Consider the following 20,037-nt stretch of genomic DNA (forward strand, 5'->3'; position numbering starts at 1 on the left):
CCAAGCCAGAGCTTCCTCAATCTATTATTGGGAAGGTAAGGTTTTGGACCTAAATATAGAGATTCCCCACACTCTGAGTCTATCTGCTACCACCTACTTTACCCCCAGGTTTGGCTGCATAGCTGCTGTAATCAGGCATCCAGGAAAGTATAAGGGAATGTCAGGTGTGCCAGGGAGTCCTGCTGGGAGGGCTCTTTTTGCCATGTTATCATCTCTCCCTTTTACCCCAGGATATGTTCAGCTTCTCATTCACTTTTGATCCTAGCTTGAAAATTGTATTTTAAAACTTTAACAAAAATTTGAGCTCTTAATTGTTAGTAACATTTGCTCTTTTAGACATGCAGAGCTACTTTACTCTCATTTATGCAAAAACTCAGGCACCTCTGGAGCCATGAAAACAGCATCCAAGACAACTGCTGGCTCAGTAATGTCCAAGGGAGATGGAGTTTGAGCAGGGGAGACTCAATCACTGCTTGTCCTTGGTGTTCCTCATTGATTACATCAACTAGGCAACAGTAAAAGCAAGTATTGAATCATCTTGAAAATTCTTGGAGGTTCTTTAATGGAGGCAATCCAAATGAACAGAATTCAGGCCACCAGAGACAAAAGAGGGCAAAAGTGAAGTATGGGACAAAGATAGGATTAAATAAATTGTATACTGAATGATTAGACTCACTCCCACTGGCTCTATTGCTCACTGTGATCCCAGAATACCTGCACCTTCCCCAGTTAGGACATGAAACATTCTCCTCTTGAAAAACTAAATGGCCCCAGGTACTCATATACTACCATTTGAGAACCCTAACAAAAGTTAACTTATCATCCTATCCCTTTACAGAGAGTTCAATCAGTTCGTTAATACTCTTTTTTTTTTTTTTTTTTTTGAGAACTTTGAGCCTTTTTATTGTGACCATCAGAAAGACATAAATTTTACATTGTGAACCAGAACAACATTTACACATACACATACAGGACTGAAATGAAAGTTACATGAAACAATATTAACCTCTTTTAGATGTACTCTGGTATTTCTATTTATTCTGTGTAATTCCAGGCCATACTATCCCATCCCATCCCATTCCATCTCATTTCATTTAGTTTCTCCTTTTCAAATTGTTATTCAAAACATACTAAATTGATTTCTCAAACTTTTGACCCTCAATTTGAAAAACACTAGACTAAAAGAATAAAAAAATCCACTTACCCTGACACAAATTTAAGACAGTTAGTCACTGCGCATCATTAATGTTATTTGATGCCTGTGAATGGACAGCAATATCCATCTATTCAGATATTTGAGGAAGACTGATAATACAAAATAGGGACCAAAACAAACAAACACACAGGGAAATAAAATTAGAACAAAGCAGGAATCGGCCGGGCACGGAGGCTCACACTTGTAGTACCAGCACTTTGGGAGGCTGAGGCGGGCAGATCATGAGGTCAGGAGATTGAGACCATGCTGGCTAATACAGTGAAACCCCGTCTCTACAAAAAATACAAAAAAATTAGCCACACATGGTGGTGGGCGCCTGTAGTCCCAGCTACTCGGGAGGCTGACGCAGGAGAATGGCATGAACCTGGGAGACAGAGCTTGCAGTGAGCTGAGATCATGCCACTGCACTCCAGCCTGGGTGACAGAGTGAGACTCTGTCTCAAAAACAAACAAACAAAAAAACCCAAAAAAACAAAACAACAACAAAAAAAGCAGGAATCAGAAAAATTTTAATACATTATAATTAATACACTTAGGTAAAAGACATTGCTTCTAAAATTCAGAACAGAGGGCTAGAAACAGGAAAAACCGTAGAAAGAAAAAAGAGTTTTGAAATTAAAAACAAATGAAGAACAAAATTTTAATTAAAAAACTGGTAGTTAAAGTAGAAGAAATGATAATCTAAAAAAGAAAAAGAATAGATAGAAAATCAGGAGAAAAATATAAGAAATATAAGGGCTCAATTCAGTAATTCTAAAAATAAGGAAAGGAAATTTATCAAAGAAATTATTCGAAAATGTTCCCAGAAGACATGAGTCTTCAGAATGAGAGATCCAATACAGCAAACGAAAAAGACCCTCCATATGGTAGATCATCATTTTGTGACAACAGAAATAGAGGAAAAAAAATCATAAGAAACAAGAATCAAAATAGCATTGGACTTCTCCATGAGAGCATTGCAAGATAGAAAATTATAGGGCAATTCCTTCAAAATTCTGAAGGAAGATTTTTTCAGCCAAATATGCTAGACCCAGCCAAACTATCAACTATGTAAGAATGAATAAGATATTATGAGCCTTGCAAGAATCAAGTAATTTACCACCAATGAAGCTTTTTGTAGACAGCTAATACAGAACATACTCCGACTAAACAAGGGAAGCAACCAAGAAAAGACAAGACATGTGATCCAGGACACAGGGACTCCAACAGGGCAAATGGGAAAGGGTTTTCCCACTACCGTTGTGAAGGGGAATCCTAGAATAACAGCTGTAAAATCTGACTACAAAGCAAATGGATTAAACCAGGTGACTCGAGACTTCTTGGAGGAGTTTCTCAAAAAGAAAAAAAAAGAATGTTGATAGATTATCTAATTCATTTAACTATCAAGAACATATAATAAATAAGCACTAAAACTCTTGACATAGCTGGTATATATTTACTATATTATTTATATAATATAATAAATACTTATATAAGATAAATGAGTTTTTAAAAATAATCATTTCTATATATTAAATATGAGCCATATACACACTAACCAAATGGAAAAATGAGGCAACTATTAATCCCAGGAAAGATGCAAATGTATACAAGGGAGGCAACATAATTCTAATAAAATAATACATCACTCAGTGGAGAACAACATTTATGTCATTATATTAATGCAAACACACTATTGGGAAAATAGGACACAGAAATGTGTGTGTGTGGTCAACTTTTTATGTACCATGATAAGAAGCTAATAGTAAATGTCTAAAATTGATATATCAACTGTTAGCAACATAAACATGTTACTTAGAAATATAGAGATCAATGTGAAAATAAATTGAAATTGGTTACTTCCAAGCAGTAGGACTTTGGATGGAAAAGAGATAAAACAATGTACCTCTGTTTTTCAATAAGAGCTTTTTAATTCTCTAATATTTTAAGCTATGTACAATATCACAATAATGTTTTTCATTTAGTTGTATTACAGGAAAATTTTGTCATTGGTCCCAATGGCATTGTTTCTACCTCAGTATTTTCCGATTATTCCGTAAATGGCACTCTCTAATGCTGACTATCTCTACAGCATCTGTCCTAATTCAACGTACATCCCCCAGTCAAGTATTGCCCCTGGAGTGCAGTCGCATGAAATTATTTGTGCAATAGCAAAAATACATCTAAACTGTATTTTCTGTGTTCAGTTACAATATAAACTATCTCAACCCATGATAAAAAGCTGTATCAACCACTGAAAGTTTAATTTAAACAATAAATAACCCAAGAAAGGAAACACTGTGGGAATTGAGGATCCCTTTCCTGTCCCAGGGATCTCTAAATACTATGTAGGTTGCTTTACATTTAGAATTTTCCTTTTCAAGGAGATATTGTCTTTGAACTAGCCCAGGCATACAGAAGCTGTCATGTACCCATTAGGAAGCTGAACTTGCCATCTGTTTTGCAGTGATACTGGGGAGGACATTAGTTATGAACTGGCAGCCTCAATTCCCAAATTCTTTTCACTTGAGAAACATTAAACATTTTGAAACAGACTTCTCAGAGAACAGTACAACAGCCTCTCTGGCAGCTTTTATGGTATTCCTCAATGGATATTTTTGTCCCTCCATCTAAAAACAACAGCATAGAGGGAGGAGGAGAACACATGGGCTCCTCATGGGGCCAGAACTTGTCTTTAAAATTGCCAAACTATCTAGCAACAGCTGTGACCATTGGAAGACAACATCAACTTGAGGGATCACGTGGAATCAGACTCTCAGACGGTGACGTGGGCTAGTTTGCAGGAAATGACTGAGATGAACCACTTTCCTTCTTCTTCCCTCTGTAGAGACAGACTCCTTCGGGTGTATCTCAAATCCGGGGTCACAACTCAATCCTGAGGATGCTAAGAAAAACAGCATGGCACTGGCACCTTGCAAAGCAGGTTCACTTCATGGATAAATGAAACTCCATGGAAGGTCACGGATGACTTGGACAGCGAGTGTTCCCTGCCCAGATGAGGCATGGCTGATGGAAATGGCACAAGGATGGAAGTCAGGACAGCCGATTCCTGATCTGCTCTGCACTCGTTCACTGTGTGACCTACTGTGGAGCCAGCCACATTTCGACAGCCTCTATTTCTCAGCTGAGCAACAGGGACAACAGTGATTGCTCCACCCTCCCCATGGAAGATCAGCCAGTCCAGCAGAGAACATGTAGACAGACTTGCTGTAAGGCACAAGGTCCTAGACATGTGACATCATTAGGATTTTTTAGTATACTGTGTTTCTCTTTTCAGCATGTTTATAATAAAAAAAAGAAACAGCAACCCCGAATTCCCAATGTTATTTAATAGTTAAATTATAATAATTTATATAAAATAATATAGTATTCAGACAATACAAATGTTGCTGTAGATTAATACTGATTCTCATAGAATGATTTTATGATACACTGTTTGGTGGAGAAAAATAAGACATAAAACCAATAGGTCCAAAATGATTTTGCTTTTATACAAAAACTAAATATGAAAAAACTCATTGATATTCATATTCATGTTTTTATTGGGAGTCTGGAAATACGCACCAATGTATCCATGTGAGTTATCTATGGGTCAGGGAATTGTTTTATACATACGCATGTAGTTTATCTATTTGATATAATTTTTGAGATTAAAGAAGATTCATCGTTGAGAATAGGAAGACCAGACCAGACCAGACCACAAGCTTCAGTTTTTCTTTCAGGTAGTGAGAAGAGAGGTCTCCAATGTGCAGATTACCCCACAGCTCACAGCCGAGCTGCCTTCCTGCTCAGGCCTCTGAGGGTGAAACTAGCTGCCCTCCCCACCTCTTAGTTCCATCACCAACACAGGATCTTTCCTTTTATTCCCTGTCGCCACTCCCCAGAATTCAGCCACCATCTAAACCAGAGGCAGTGAATTCAGATGACAGAAGGACCAGCTAAGGACCATGAATGAGTGAACCAGCTTGGGTGCGGGTTAATGTGGCCACTAGAAATGACAACGCCGTCCCGGGGGCCGATACCTTTCAGCTCTGGAAGTTGCTGTGTCTCCCAGTCTTTCAAGAGAAGATGGAAATCTGGAGTTCTATGAAAATCCTTTGAATGTTGAAAAGTTAACCTATAATTTTTAAATGCCCTACAACCTTGTGGAATGTAGTTCGAAGACTGTAGACTTGGTGTCAGCCCAGGTCTCAACCTCTCATCTGCAGCTGCTTTGTTGGATGGTCTTGAGTAAGTTTCTTACTCTTTTGGAACTCCGGTTTCCTCAACTGTAAAAGGCGGTATATGTATCCCCACGAAGGGGGTGATTTTGGAGGAATTAAATAAGATCATAGATAATTCATGAAAACTGGCCTGGTGCAGTGGCTCAAGCCTATAATCCCAACACTTCGGCAGGCTGAGGTGGGAAGATCACCTGAACCCAGAAGTTCGAGATAATTCATGAGAACTTCCTGGTACATGGTAGGCACTCAATAAGTGTCTCCTTTTCCAGGCCAGCAAGTTAATGGTATAACTAGTGCAATAACCCATACACCTCTATCTTCTGAGTCCCACTTGTTTCTTCCCCCCACTGTATCCAGGTGTTCCCTTGCCTCTATGGCACTCATTGTCAGAGATATCAAGTATGACTTAACTTGGCACCTGAGCACAGGACTAGGGTTTTAGACACTGCTTTCTCTTCCCATGAACAAGCCACACTACTCCCTGGAGATCTCACTTTTCCTCTCCAGAACAAAAGTGACAACCAGTGTGCAAAGAGATAATAGATCTGTATTCCCTCAAGCTAAATCACAGCAGGCCCATCTGTGAAGCCCCAGATGCCCATGAGTCTGGGATCAGCCTCTCATTTGGTATTCATTTTAAAATGCAGGTTTGATGGTATGATTATTCGGGTATGGCGAGGCCGGCAGATTTTTATGATACGATTATTTGGGGATGGTGAGGCCATTGAAGAGACAGCTTGTTACTCATAGTTCCCAAGAGGAGAGGGGATGTCACGCAAGGCCACATGGGGAAGCACCAGCGTGGGTCAAGAAGCAGGAGGAACGAAGGGAAAATGCAAGCAAGGGCTTTTATTGTGGTTTACACAGGAAAAAACAGGCCAGGCAGGGTACACAGGCTTTGGATTGGCTAGTTTGAGTAATTTCAGTAGGCTGCGGGGTTAGAGACTGGCTCTAGTTGTCTGGTACCTGGCCCTAGGGTACCTAGGGCAGGGGGAGGGTGGCCCAGAGTATGAGAGGCCACAGATGAGGTGGCTGGGCTATGGGCTCCAGGTCGGTTTGTATATGAAAGGCATGCTCCTAAGCTAGGAATGGGCTAGCCCTGGCAGGGGCGGTCCCTCCAGGGTCAGCAAGACCCTAGATGTCAAAGCATTAGAAACTCAGAAAATGGAAAGGCATGATTAATACAGAACATTCTCAAATCAGTGAGTATTTGCCCTCTCCACACACCACTGAAAAGATATCAGCATATTGGGGGGTGGGGGGGGCTTCAGAAACAGGCTCCCCATAAAAGAAAGAGTAGGGCATGATAATCAAAGCCTCTGAAGGGAAAGGTCCCCTGGTGTGACAACAGAAAGTCAAGGTGCTCTGGTGAGGACAAGATAGAGCAGATTAATGTACCCTCAAGGCCAGGGCAGGGTTGGGCATGCTGCTAAGGAAAAAAAAACACAAAAGAAACAAACAAAAAAATCCCACATTTTGTTTTGTTTTTCCAAGTAAGCACAGTCCCTGGCCTTAGTTTCTAACATCCCAAGTCAGTCTGAGACTAAACGAAGCCCCCACTCTCTGAGTGAAGAAAGCTACATTTGGATCCAGACATTGTAATGGAATGAAAATTACTCTGCTTGAGTGCATTGACCTTTATCAACCATTTCATCAGAATTTCTGGAGCATGAATCTGTTAGACATCCTCTGCAACTGTTCGTAGGAAGAAGGATCATTCCTTTCTGGCTCAAGTCCAAAGGATCTTTCTCAAGCAACCAGAGATGGGGAACGCAAAATCAAATCCACAGACAGTTGAAATCTAGTTAGGGAATGGTTAGAGGAGACAACAAAAATAACAGTCAGGCTGCAGAAGTCTCTAGAGGATACTGTTTTTCTTCCCGTGGCTGCCTGAAAAAAACAATTACATTCGCAATATTCCTCCAACTAAGGCTTGGATTCAGTCCTATATAACATACCGATTGCTGGTTTGAGGCTCTTCTTTCAGGCCAAGTAGATATCCAGGAAAGAATGGTTCGTTCGGCACACATACACAAACCCATGCTCATAAAAAAAAAAAAAAAAAAGCTTTTCAAAATAGTACCAAGATTGTAAAGACTGGGCAACATCTTACTATTTAAGAAAAAATATTTATTTGCAAGAAATGGAAATACAAAAGCATAACAATTTCAATTTATTTTTTTCTCCAAACTAAGTACAAGTGTCCTACAAAGCTAGCCTATTTTTTTTTTTTTTTTTTGGTATTTACTTAGCTATAATAAAGAATAAAAAGTCATTTAAAAAACGCGATAGGACAGATAACAGACTCACAACCTATTTAGATTTAAACACTGCTGGTCTACGTAACCTGTTACAAAAAAGAGCAAAACCTAACTGTCAGCATAGACATTAAAGCTCACCGTTGATTATAGCCCAGGGTCTGCTCAGCATTGTTTAAAAAGGGTCACTCACAGTTTTGTCAAAGAGTGCCGGTGTTCTCCATGAACTCAGAAAGTGTTTTATCCGAAAAGGTGATTTTCTAAGTAGTGTAAGCCATGGGTACATGGTGCAAAAAGTTCATGTTCTCACTCAGCTGGTGAGCAAAGGATGGGAGCAGAGAACAGAGCTAAAACCCCTGGTTTTCCTTTCCCCAGATGTAAAGCCTGCTAGCTGGAACTCACAGAAGATTGGAACAAAAAGGTAGGAGATGGACACCTGGGGGGCTGCTCCAGCATGAAGGGAAGCAATGAGCATTGCACAGCAGGGCCATTGCAGGGGACAGGTGCTATAATTCCTGCCCAGAGAACTTGAAAGCTTACAGTGTGATAACAGGAAGGAATCGGCTCAGCTAGTCCGGAAATTGTTGCATTTCTCATATTACTTAGTTCTTTATTCATCCTGTGGTAAAGAGTCACCCTTGTTTTCTGTATCTATAAAACTGAAAGACTTAACACTTACTTAGCATAGCTCCCAACACCTTAGTAAATGCTCAAGAAATATTATTTCCCTTCCTTCTAGAAACCAAGACTAAATAAAACATTCCTGAATTTTATGTTGTCCAAAGTAACAAAACAAAACAACACCGAGTTTTTTCCTGTGCTAAGTACCGACCCTTTGACCAAAAGGCATGGAACATTAATCTTCAAATGGGCCAGGTTCCTTTGCCCTGAGAAATATTCCGCTATGAGGATTTATAATACCTTTAATCCTGGCTGGTTGTTTTTCTGATGTGATTGCACTCCTGCAAACTGGGATTTTCCTAATGGATGTAACCCTATTTCTTTTCTCCTGATGTGCAAATCTGATAGTGGCTCACTTTTAGGAAACCACTTTTCAGCCTTTGGAAAAAATTCTTTCCCCAACACCCACCTCAATCTAGTAATGGAAGAATATATACAAAATCTCCCAGCGACAAGGGATTCCGCAGTCATCCGGGATTTACATATAAGGCACATTTAAGGCACAAAAGAGCATGTAAGGGAGGAATGTGCATGTGTGTGTGTGTGTGTGTATGTGTATGTGTGTGTCAGAGAGAGAAGGAGGGAGAGAGAAGCATAGGCATTTGGGTCTTTTGAATAACTACTATTAATGTTTCCTCAATCCCTTCTATTCCCCGATATTCCCCAGGGCCTCAGGCAACACTCTTCCTTATGAAACTGAAAAGTCTTAGGAGTAACTGAATGAATGAATGAATGAAACATCTAAGACTTGTCTCCGGATCCTTCACAGCCCCCACGACACCACCACCTACTCACTCCTGTAACTGTCCTCCCAGTGGGGCCTATCCTAGCATGTGTCTACGGACAGCCTCAGTTGAAGGTGGCCAAACAAAATGACTCTCAAGAGGGCACTACCTGCCCATGGCTTCACAGGTCCAGCCAGCCCAGCAAGCAGAAGTGCTGGTGTCTTTAACCCAGGTTTCGTAAAGACTGGCTTTAACAGAACCAACTGTAGTGACTTGGGGCAGATGAAGGGGAGGATGAAGGTCTTCTCGTGCATCTCTGCCCTCTCTGTGTTGGCAAGGTCAGCATGAATGGGTCATTATTCAACTGGGGGTGGGATGTCTCCATTTCTGGACTGTGCTCAAATTCACACCTCGTATGAAATGTGTGCAGAGGAGCTGGCCTGGAGGGGCCTCTGATTCTGCCTCTATGCTTTTGCTGGGTCTGAGGACATGGGAGGGAGGAGTCATAAAATGCTGGAAAACAATTTTAATAAAACACTTATGAAAAAATGCTGGACATTGACTCACTGCCAGAATAAAGAAGAGCCAATTCAACATCCCAACTTTATGGGTACGTAAGATTCACAAGCTGAACCGAGAGATTTAGGAAGGAAAAAAAACATGGTAATTATAGGGGGTTTGTGAATAAGTTGAACTAAAAGCTGCTTTCACAATCTACAAATCAGGGCTCCAAATCAAAATCATTTATATTAACCAAAAGGTTATCTAATTTTGCCCATATTGGTGTCAAATCTCATCCCCACTCCCTGCCAAAAAAGAGCAACCTAGTTCAGCTGTCGGATTTTTATATAACACTCTCTTTATGTGAGCTAGACTCCAGAGTCCTCACACTTCACAGAAATTCTTTCTTAAAACTGGCACTGCAGCCTTTCATTTACAATATCCCTTTTTAAGTGCAAAGTCGAGAGCTGCGAAAAGAACCACACCGGGGGGTCTGGGTTACGCAGGTCTTATCCAGTGAAAAATTAGTTCTCTGAATCTTTGCAAGACAGCTCTTTCACTGGTGCAATCTAAGAAAGGGAAATGGGAAACCTGTTTACATGATGAAAAATATAATTAAGAGATTTACTCTTTATGGCTTATGGTCGCTCTGACAGACTCGTACTTCTCAAAACTTACATTCAGGAGCCAATGTCTGCCACTATTTGAAATCTTTAGAGCTAATCATAAGTTAATGACTAGTCTAAGAGGCCACTTGATGGGGAAAACAAATCCACTGATATTCTGGTCTTAATTCCTGAACAGAAAATGCGCACACATCCATTAATTATTTGGAACCAATCTGGTGCTATACAACTCTTCTGTGTCCTCTTGACCCCATTTTGTCCTCCTAAAGGGCCAATTGTTAGTTCCTTTAACTCACTCAAGCAAGGAGTGGAGGGCAGAGGTTTATCTAAAAGAGCAGTGATGTTGGTTCTTGGAGCCCCCTTAAAAGGGCCATCTGAGCTCTCTGGCTAATGTCCCATGTTTCTACATAGATTCCGTTTTGGAAGGACAGTTTCCCAGAGAAAGAGTCCCGCTGTTTGGAGGTCTAGAGAGAGTGATGTCAAGCAAGGGTAGGTAAGGGAGAAAATAAAATCCTCAAAGCACTAAGGACAGGGGCTAGAAGTTTCCTTTACCTTCTCCTTCCTCATTCAGAAGAGCATGTTTTCTACTCTACGCCTGGGAGCCTTGAAAACCCACTCTGGTTCAGTTGCAGCAGGTACATGAGCTGGCTCATTCTCTCACTTCTGCTCTTAAATTTGAAACCTTTCCTTCCTCATTGCCCAAATCTACTTAAGTAAATCTTATCTTTTTGCCTTCTTTGGGCCCTATAGGCTGCCTATGCCTGATAATGACCTGACAGTTTAAAAGAGAGGGATGGGTCAGTGGAGGCCCATGGCTACCAGACACCAGCCAGGCCCAACAGCATCTGGGCTGCAGACAGTGGAGCAGAGAGAAGCAGAAGCAGAACCTGCTGGCAACCCTCCTCCTGCACAGCCCAGACAGTCTCCACCCTGGCTAATGTGAGGGACAACAAGAACCCTCCAGACAACAGGGCTGCCAGGACTACAGGGGCCCAATCCAGCTTCCACTCACAGTGAGAAGATGAACTTGGCCATGTTCCAGGCTGGAAGCCTCTCCAGCATAGCAGAGAGAGGGGAATCACTCACAGGGAGCCCCAAATGGGCCTAGACAGACAAGGCAGGGCCCCGCTTATGAGATACGATGACAACTGTTAATAACATCAAATCCTGTACCTGATACGGAATGGAAGCCAGGTTGCGGGCTTAATCCCTCTAAGTACAGGCTCCAATAACAATGCAGATGACGTGTGTGTGGTGGAGGGGAGAGAGAGAGAGAAGGGGAGAGAGAGAGAGCGAGTGAGTGAGAGAGAGAGAGAAGCCAAAACCAAAGGCATTTCAGCTGCTCCTAAAAATCAAATACAAACTCTAGGCATGTTTCTTACACAAAATCTTTCCTAAGCTGGGAAAAAAACACTTGAGGGTCTTCTACATTATACAATAAAAAGGCAATTTCCATTTCTTATTTGTATGAAAGAGGAAAGATTTTTTTAAACTACAAAAGTTACTTTTAATCATTAAAAAAAAAAAAAAAAAAACAACTAAAAGTAGGTTGGGGGTTACGTTGTATCTCTTTGGGCCAGCTGCAAAGTAGCCAAACATGACTATCAAAGGTAAGAATGTGGATACACAAATGTCACCCACCCCACCGTGCTTTGTTGAGGCAGGGGACAGGGGACGAGGAGGACAAAGTGGAAGTGTGGAGGGAGGAGGGGGCCAGGCAGGTGTGGAAAGACAAGCCAGCAAGGCTGTCTGAAAAGTCTGTTGTCAGGAACAGGGCTTTCCTTCTCTGTCACGAAAACAGGATAGAAAAAGCTTATGGCCAGGGAGCCCCGGGCCTGAGCGAGGCATTGTGCCATCTCTCGCTCTGAGCTCATCCTAGAGGCAGACATATACATGCTTAAGGGAACTTCTTTTTCAATGGTTATTATTCCAGTTAAAAGAAAAAAAAAAAAAAAAAAGGAAAGGAAACAACACATTGTCTGGAAAGACAGGGGATCCCAGAGCCTAAGGTGCCCTCCTTGCTCTGAAGGCCAGCAGAAAACTTGGCTAGCTTGAAGGGAGGCATTGATCTCTTCAGTGTGGTTGCTAGCAGGAAGCCTCGGCAAGCTAATAAATACTATTTACAAGTGGGGAGGAGAAGCCGGGGAGGCAGAACTATGGATGTGTGGGGAACCAGGTTGTGGGAGGTCCTAAAAGCGACAAGATGGGGCAGGTTTGCCTGGAGTAGAAAAGCCTGATCCCCTCAGGCATTGCACTTGCGGCCTGAGAATATGAACGGGAGCCCTCGTCCGCCAGTGCTGGTGCAGGAGACGATCCAGCGAGGGCTCCCAGAGGGCAGAGTGGGTGCAGGGCTGTCATCGGGTACGTTCACACGGGAGACCCCAGTGCGAGCAAGGGAGGACAGGGGTCAGTGCTTTGCCAAATACCAACAGGCTTCATGGCATTTTTGTGGCCAGAGTCTGGGGTCTTGACTGAACAAGAGCCATCTCGTCTCCAAAGCGGGAGCGGATCACACCTCACAGGTGCACATTAGGCAGTATCTTTTTGGCACTGTTGGTGGAAACAAGCCTGCTTGTCCCACCTCCAGCCCCTAAAATAATTTCCTATGGCAGTAAGAAAAAGGAAGGGAGGGATGCAGGCTTCCTTCTGCACAGGAGGGGCATGGACCAGGGGGAGATGCTCTCTCACTGCAGGGGAAGTCCCAGGCTGGCCTCCCATCTGAAGCCACTAATGCTTGCCCATGTCTTCATGAAGATCCGGTGGCAAAGAGGAAAAGCTGATGACAAAGGTGGTTTGGGGATGTAAAAGTAGAGTTAAGGGAAAGGACGGGGTGCAGGCAGCCTCTTTAGAAAGTGGTGTTCACTCTTCTGTCGAGTTCTACAACTTTTAGTGTTTCATTTCCCTCCAGTTTGGCGCTGACCCTGTGAAGGCATTAAAAGGAAAAAGAAGTATTAGTCACCAGCTGTTAGCTACAATTCTCATGCTTTGTAGTGTGATGCAATCATTCAGGGGTTGTAACTTGGTGAGATGGCCTGGGCATGTTTCTTGTCCTCTTCTCTCCTAGTAGCAATTCTCTATTTCCAAAGTCCCCTGCTACCAGCCTCTCCACTGGTCCACATTCTTACCTTTATCCCCACCCAAGGCATCCCAGTCCTACTAAGGATAAGCATGGTGGCTTGATAATCACCTGTTATGAGATGCATTAAATTATTCTATTTACTTAGGATGTTTAGCCCTATGCTAAACTCAGGGAAGGAGAAAATAAAATAAGAGCTGATCCTTGGCCTAGAAGAGTTAATAATCCAGACAAAGATTTTTAACAATGAGCTAATTTGAAATAATAATAAATCCATAACAGAAAATCAATACATTATTAAACTGTGTAACAACATGGAAAATCGGTAGGCATTCAGAGGAGGGCGAGGAGGCTCTGTTATCTAGGAGACATCACAGAACAAATGGGATTTGAACGGGGCCTTGAACAGCTTAGCTAAGAGGAGAGAAACTGTGTCCAGAGCCAAGTAAGAAGGCAGTTGGGTCTTTCTTCCAGAGATCCCAGTGGTGGCTACACTGGGAAGTTTCTCTATGATGGGAATAATAATGATGCCTTACCACCTGGGATAGCTAAAAGGATTTGTATGATACTGTTAGCCCTCATCCAAAAATCTAAAATCTAAAATTCTCCAAAATCTAGACATTTTTGAGCATTGACATGATGCTCAAAGGAAATGCTCACTGAAGCATTTTGGATTTTTGGATCAGGGATGCTTAACTGTTAAGTATAATGCAAATATTCCAAAATCTGAAATCTACAACACTGCTGGTCCCAGGCATTTCAGATAAGGGATACTCAACCTGCCTCACATCTGTAAAGTGCTTAAAATAGTAAGTGCTAGTAAATGTTAAATACGTATGTATAATGTACACACATAAAAGTACTTAATTATAAAGCATCCCCTGCAGAATTAGGGGATGACAGCTGAAGAATCTGAAACAAAATCTTTCACATTTACATTGGAATGGCCTCATTTCTGGGAAGCACAGGAGCAGAGTTGAGCTAAATCACCAACCATGCCACACGTAACCAGGAGCGTGCGTGCAAGCCCAGGGACCTCCCCTACCACAATAACAATACCTTGTCGTCGCATAAGCCTTTATGTTTACAAAGGGATTTTTCCCAGAAACTACCTAAGAGAAACAACTCATGTAGAATTGGAGCCAAATAGAGGTTGTTTTCAATATGGAAATGCATGCCCAGCGCCTCTTAAATGGTACCTCAACATACATTTATAAGTATAAAACTATAATAGCTATAGCTTTAACACATGTATATTTACATATAAATCATAAACATATATTGACATACAGCCCAATATACATCCACTCCGTAGTTGAAGCCACAGAACATGTCTTAAAGTTGGATTTGCACAGTAAACACATTGTGGTTACCTGGACTGTGCATTCACTCGTGTGGTTTGGAAGGGAGGATGGAGACAGTGGGGGAAGGGGTTCAAGCCCTTCCCCCACTTCTTGATGCCATCACGCCAGCTACCCACTGATGCAGCAGACATAGAGGAGCTCATGCTGGGTTTTTTCCCCATCTCTACTCAGGGCAGCTGTTGGCCAGCAACAGACTCTCTGCAGTCCCAGGTCCCGGAAATAGGTCCTGAGAGAGCTGAGGGACTGAACCAGGCCTATGGAGAGTCTTGACCTCACATTCCAGGTTGGTGACTCATAACCCACCATCAGTGCACTAGAGGAGTTGGCTCTGTGTCTCTATGACTCACAGGTGCTGCTGCAGCTCCAAGAGCACTGACTTCTCCAGGCTGGTCTCATTCGAGATAATGAAATGGGGAAGAGCCACATCCGGCCTGGACTCCAGCGTTGAAACCCTGAGCAGGGAGGAACCTCTGTCCCAGCCCCCCAGCTCCCCAGCCGAGACTGGGCTGGACGGCTCTTCTGGGGGAGAATGTTCCTCATAGATCAGCAGGTTCCTGGATCTCACTGAGGACAGAGCAGAATTACAAGGTGTTAGCAAAAGACCACAGGGGTCCAACACATCTCCTCACACCAGGTACTCAGGGCTGGTGGCAGATGACAATGTGTGTGTTCTTGTTGCTCAGAACTATGGGTGCCAACAGGATTTGGCTTTCTCTAAAGACTTTAGAGCTTTGGAGTTTGTGCATTGAAAAATTATACCAATTATACGGTACTGGAAGAACAATAGAAAAGCAAATAAACACAAGGCAAACTACCACCCCCACTGCTTTGAAAATATAAAACTCCTCTCCTTACCAGCCATCACCATCTAGGGAACATGATTCGTGGAGAATGGGAATGGAATACTTGCAGATGTCCAGACCCAGCTAAAAGAAGCATCCCCAGTGAGTAGGTCTGGCAGGGGGATGAGGTACAGGGCATTTCATTTAGAAAGTGAAGAGGAGACACAAAGCCAAAGCCATAAATCAAAGGAGAGACAATCTCCTTTGTTTTATAGGACAGTCACACAGCTAGATGGCTCTGTAGCAATTTTCCACGACATAGAAACTATGCTTCCTATTAAATTTAGAGAGATAGTTCCTTAGGGGGAAAAATTCCCAACAGGCCACTGAAATTATTTAATTGGAATGCCAGCACTTCTGTCATACCTGGCAGAGATACACCTGCCTGGTGAAGGCCACAGATGTTTCAAAATGGCAAAATTTTCCCTATCCCAAATATAATACAGTAGTCCCTTATCCATGGGGTATACGTTTCAAGAACCCCAGTGGATGGTTGAAACCAAAGATAGAACTGAACCCTATGTATATGGTATAAGGTATATATTACAGGAAAAGCCATATCGGGTTTATATATGGGCATATAGCATATAGGGTTTATATGCCTTTTCCTATACATATGTACCTATGATAAAGTTTGATTTAGAAATTAGGCCCAGTAAGCAATTAACAACAATAATAATAAAATAGAACAACTCTAACCATATCTTCCAATAAAAGTTACATGAATGTGGCCTCTCTCTCTCAAAATTTCTTATTGTGGTGTAGTCAGCTATTTTCACATAACTGCAGGTATTTTCATTGACTGCAGGTAATGTTTCTTATTGTAGTGTATTCAGCTATTTTAAGGGAACCACAGGTATTTTTATTGGCTGCAGGTAGCGTTTCTTATTATAGTGTATTCAGCTATTTTAAGGGAACTGCAGGTATGTTCACTGGCTACAGATAACCGAAACCTTAGAATGCAAAACCTCCTACTGTACCACCTAACCCCACGCTTCTTCCTATAGGTGTATGTGTGAATTTGTGTGTGTATTCCTTACTCACCATCCCTTTATTTCTAGATGAGAACACCATACACTTCTTATCTGACACCTGAGTCCCCAAATTCTCTAGATCTTGGGCCTAAGGTTTTGTAAGGCAGGCTGATTATTTTTGTTTGAGATGGAGTCTTGCTCTGTCGCTCAGGCTGGAGTGCAGTGGTGCAATCTCCGCTCACTGCAACCTCTGTCTCTCAGGTTCCAGTGATTCTCCTGCCTCAGCCTCCCAAGCAGCTGGGACTATAGGTGCGTGTGCCACCACGCCCAGTTAATTTTTGTATTTTTAGTAGAGACGGGGTTTCAGCATATTGGCCAGGCTGGTCTTGAACTCCTGACCTTGCTGATTCTTTTTTTTTTTTTTTTTAGATGGAGTCTCGCTCTGTCATCCAGGCTGAAGTGCAGTGGTGTGATCTTGGCTCACTGCAAGCTCTACCTCCCAGGTTCACACCATTCTCCTGCCTCAGCCTCCCCAGTAGCTGGGACTACAGGCACCCGCCACCATGCCTGGCTAATTTTTTGTATTTTTTAGTAGAGACAGGGTTTTACCATGTTAGCTAGAATGGTCTTGATCTCCTGACCTCATGATCTTCCCGCCTCAGCCTCCCAAAGTGCTGGGATTACAGGCGTGAGCCACCACGCCTGGCCCTGACCTTGCTGATTCTTTAACTTCACTTTACAAGCCCTTACCATATACATTACATTACATTACTCATACAATCCCACTCAGTGGAGGCAGAAACACAGCAGGTCTCTTAAAACGTCACAGAAAGCGACAGACTCTGTCCCTCATCTACTTCCCTCTCCCTTATCAGAACTCAAAAATTAGATGTCAGAATGGATCAGGGAGCACAGTCTAGAATAGTAGTTTGCAAATTGTGCTCTGTCCAGCTCTAGAAAATTCCCAGTGATGCCTCAGTTCAGCGGATGAGGGGCCCCAGGGGAACCCCCACTTGCTTCTTCTAAGGGAGAAGCTCCACTTTTACCACTTTTTAAACATTGAACTTTCACAGAAGATTCCTTTTGGAAGGCTGAGAAACCCAGCTCTAGGGAAATAAAACAAGATCCTGCCCAAGCTGCCACGTGCTGTCTTACCCACAGAGGCTGTGTAGGGCTCCTGCAGGGAATGCTGGCTGGGCAGAGCCATCTTGGTGGCAGAAGGATAGGGACCGTAGCCTTGAAAGAAGCTGCCGAATGCAACCGCAAAGCACAGCACCACAACCTGTGGGGAGAGAGAGAACACGAGGGGCTGCGGACTCCAGGCCCTGGACAGCACAGCTTTATACCCTGGGAGGGCCAGGGACACAGACGCTCCTCTTCAGGCCAGTGGACTGCACCCACGGGTGACATCACCGGAAGGCCTCACCGAGGAACAGCCTCGGAGTGGAGTTCCTCTGTGTGGTTTCTCCTACTGCACAGCACTTGGCCTTGGTAAGCAGAGGTAGAGGGGTGACAGGGGCCAGGCCAGGGGCGGTCACTGCACTACCCGGCTGGGAAGCTCACCATGAGGCAGGTGCCAGTCTGCGTGCCGGCTAACTTGCAGGTTCGAGAAACCTTGCCCATCACCAAAGTCTGAAGCTTCTGGAGTTGCTGAAGGAGAGTCCTGCCAATGATAACAACAGCCGTGAGGGGAGTCTGACAGAGAAGAGATGCTTTTTGATCTCCCCATGTGACCCAGGAAGGTCGCCGTGGCTTCATGCCTGCATTTCAACAGAGCCCCAAGGGACAGTTTCCTCTGGAAGAATATAGGAACACCAGTGCCTTCTAGCACTGTTGTCACAGAGCTCACTGGGGCTCAGAATCAGCCTTCACACTTGAAGGTCCTGTCCTTGCACTGCCCTGAGTTAGAGGTAACTGCCTCCACATTACCCCTGACAGGCTGTGGCTTGTTTCTCAGTGATTGAGAACAAAGGAAAAGGAACACTTTGGATGGTGGCTGAAGTCTGAATGGTTGTGTCTCTCCTAAATCCCTATGCTGTAACCCAGTCCCCTACGTGATGGTATTAAGACACAGCACCTTTGGGAGATGATTAAGTTAGAAATGGAGGCCTCGTTGATGGGATTTGTGCCCTTATAAGGAGCTGAAAAGACTAGAGTGCTTCCCTTCCACTATGAGAGGACACGGCAAGAAGCTGCCTCCTGTGAACCAGAAAGCAGGCCCTCGCCCAACACTGAATCTCCCAACACTTTTATCTTGGACTTCCCAGCCTCCAGAACTGTAAGAGATCCATTTCTGTTGTTTATAAGTGACCTCGTTTATGATATTTTGTTATAGCAACCTGAACAGACTAAGAAAATGTTGACTAAAAGAAGAACTCATTTAACCAAGAGATGAGAAACTTTGACAAAAACATAAAAAAAGAACAAAGGCAAAGAGAAGGAAAAATTAAAAATGACCAGCAGAGAGCAACAGAAGGAGTGGCCAGAGGTGGTGGCTGTAATTGGAAATGCCAACTCAGAGTAAGAGGCATTCAGAGGCAGGTTGGAAGAGAGAGAGAAAGGAGAGGAAAAACAAGCACAGCTCTGTTTAGGGCAGAGAGGCAAACAGCCACCTGCAGCTCAAGCCTATGGTTCTTAAAGGCTCACAGCAACTCCAGAGTCAGAAACGAAGCCAACATATGAAAGAACAGAGATGCCTGCTCAACTGGACCCTCATGCCCAGAGCCAGGGGTCTTTAAAACCATCCTTTGAAACAGACTCTAGCCTTTCTCCAGGAAAATGACAAGAGAGCAAGAGCAGAGAATAAAAAAAAAAAAAAGGAGACATTTTATCCCTAAAATTGGACAACCGTGCCTCTCCTTAAAAGGCAAAGTTTGAGGGATAAGAACAGTCTTATATACTCTGCTCTGTGTGACATCAGCACACAGAAAGAGCAGATGGTAAAATTCTTTGCAAATTCTGAACACTGCAAGGCGTAGAAAAGGATCTGACAACACACCCTCCTGAGTTACAGCACCCGGGATGAGTTCCGTGTGAGTGGTGTAAAGAGTTGAAGCTCCTCCTTACCCTCATCCCCCACCCCCAAACCCAGTGCATATGGCAAAGTGGAAAGATTTGATGAGCAGATGCTCTCTCTTGGGTCTCAAGGATTTTCAGAAAATGCGTGCTGTGATGTAACAATGTTAGACAGCCACATAAGTTCATTGGAAAACATCATCAAATCATTTATTCACAGAACACTGTGGGCTTTCGCAGATAACTTGCTTCTCATCACAGTCTACCCCCGAATAGCATTCAGGTGCTAGAAGGACAAGCAGATTTTTCCTGGGCTTGCATCTTCGCCCCCAGCTAGTACCAATGAAACAAGTTCTCCCAATTTAAGCAAATTAAGGACAGGTTGGCCACAAGAATGGTTTTGCTTTCAGCAGTTCAAATGGCTAGGAGTGGTGGGTGAATTGGAGCAACCCTCAGCACACGGAGTAGAAGCTTCCTGGACTCAAAACGCCTTTGCGGGCCAGGTGCTGTGGCTCACGCCTGTAATCCCAGCACTT

General features: G+C 43.3%; 1 protein-coding gene across 4 annotated transcripts in view; it reads right to left on the reverse strand.

Annotated features, from left to right (window-relative positions):
- Nucleotides 1-4,530: 4,530 nt before the first annotated feature.
- CREB3L2 (cAMP responsive element binding protein 3 like 2) overlaps nucleotides 4,531-20,037 on the reverse strand; it is a 129,692-nt gene continuing 114,185 nt past the window's right edge. For 2 of the 4 annotated variants that reach the window (XM_007983065.3, XM_073009378.1), the window contains exons 9-12: nucleotides 18,050-18,149; nucleotides 17,642-17,768; nucleotides 15,018-15,234; nucleotides 7,661-13,151 (exon numbers count right to left, since the gene is read on the reverse strand). In XM_007983065.3, the coding sequence (XP_007981256.1) occupies nucleotides 13,076-13,151; nucleotides 15,018-15,234; nucleotides 17,642-17,768; nucleotides 18,050-18,149 (520 nt within the window). In that variant the 3' untranslated portion in view covers nucleotides 7,661-13,075. Of the gene's footprint in view, nucleotides 7,483-7,660; nucleotides 13,152-15,017; nucleotides 15,235-17,641; nucleotides 17,769-18,049; nucleotides 18,150-20,037 lie in introns of those variants that run through there. The other 2 variants (XR_012090437.1, XR_012090436.1) reach the window with 2 other exon arrangements.

This window comes from Chlorocebus sabaeus, chromosome 21 (genome assembly GCF_047675955.1).
Source record: "Chlorocebus sabaeus isolate Y175 chromosome 21, mChlSab1.0.hap1, whole genome shotgun sequence".
Classification (NCBI taxonomy): domain Eukaryota; kingdom Metazoa; phylum Chordata; class Mammalia; order Primates; family Cercopithecidae; genus Chlorocebus; species Chlorocebus sabaeus.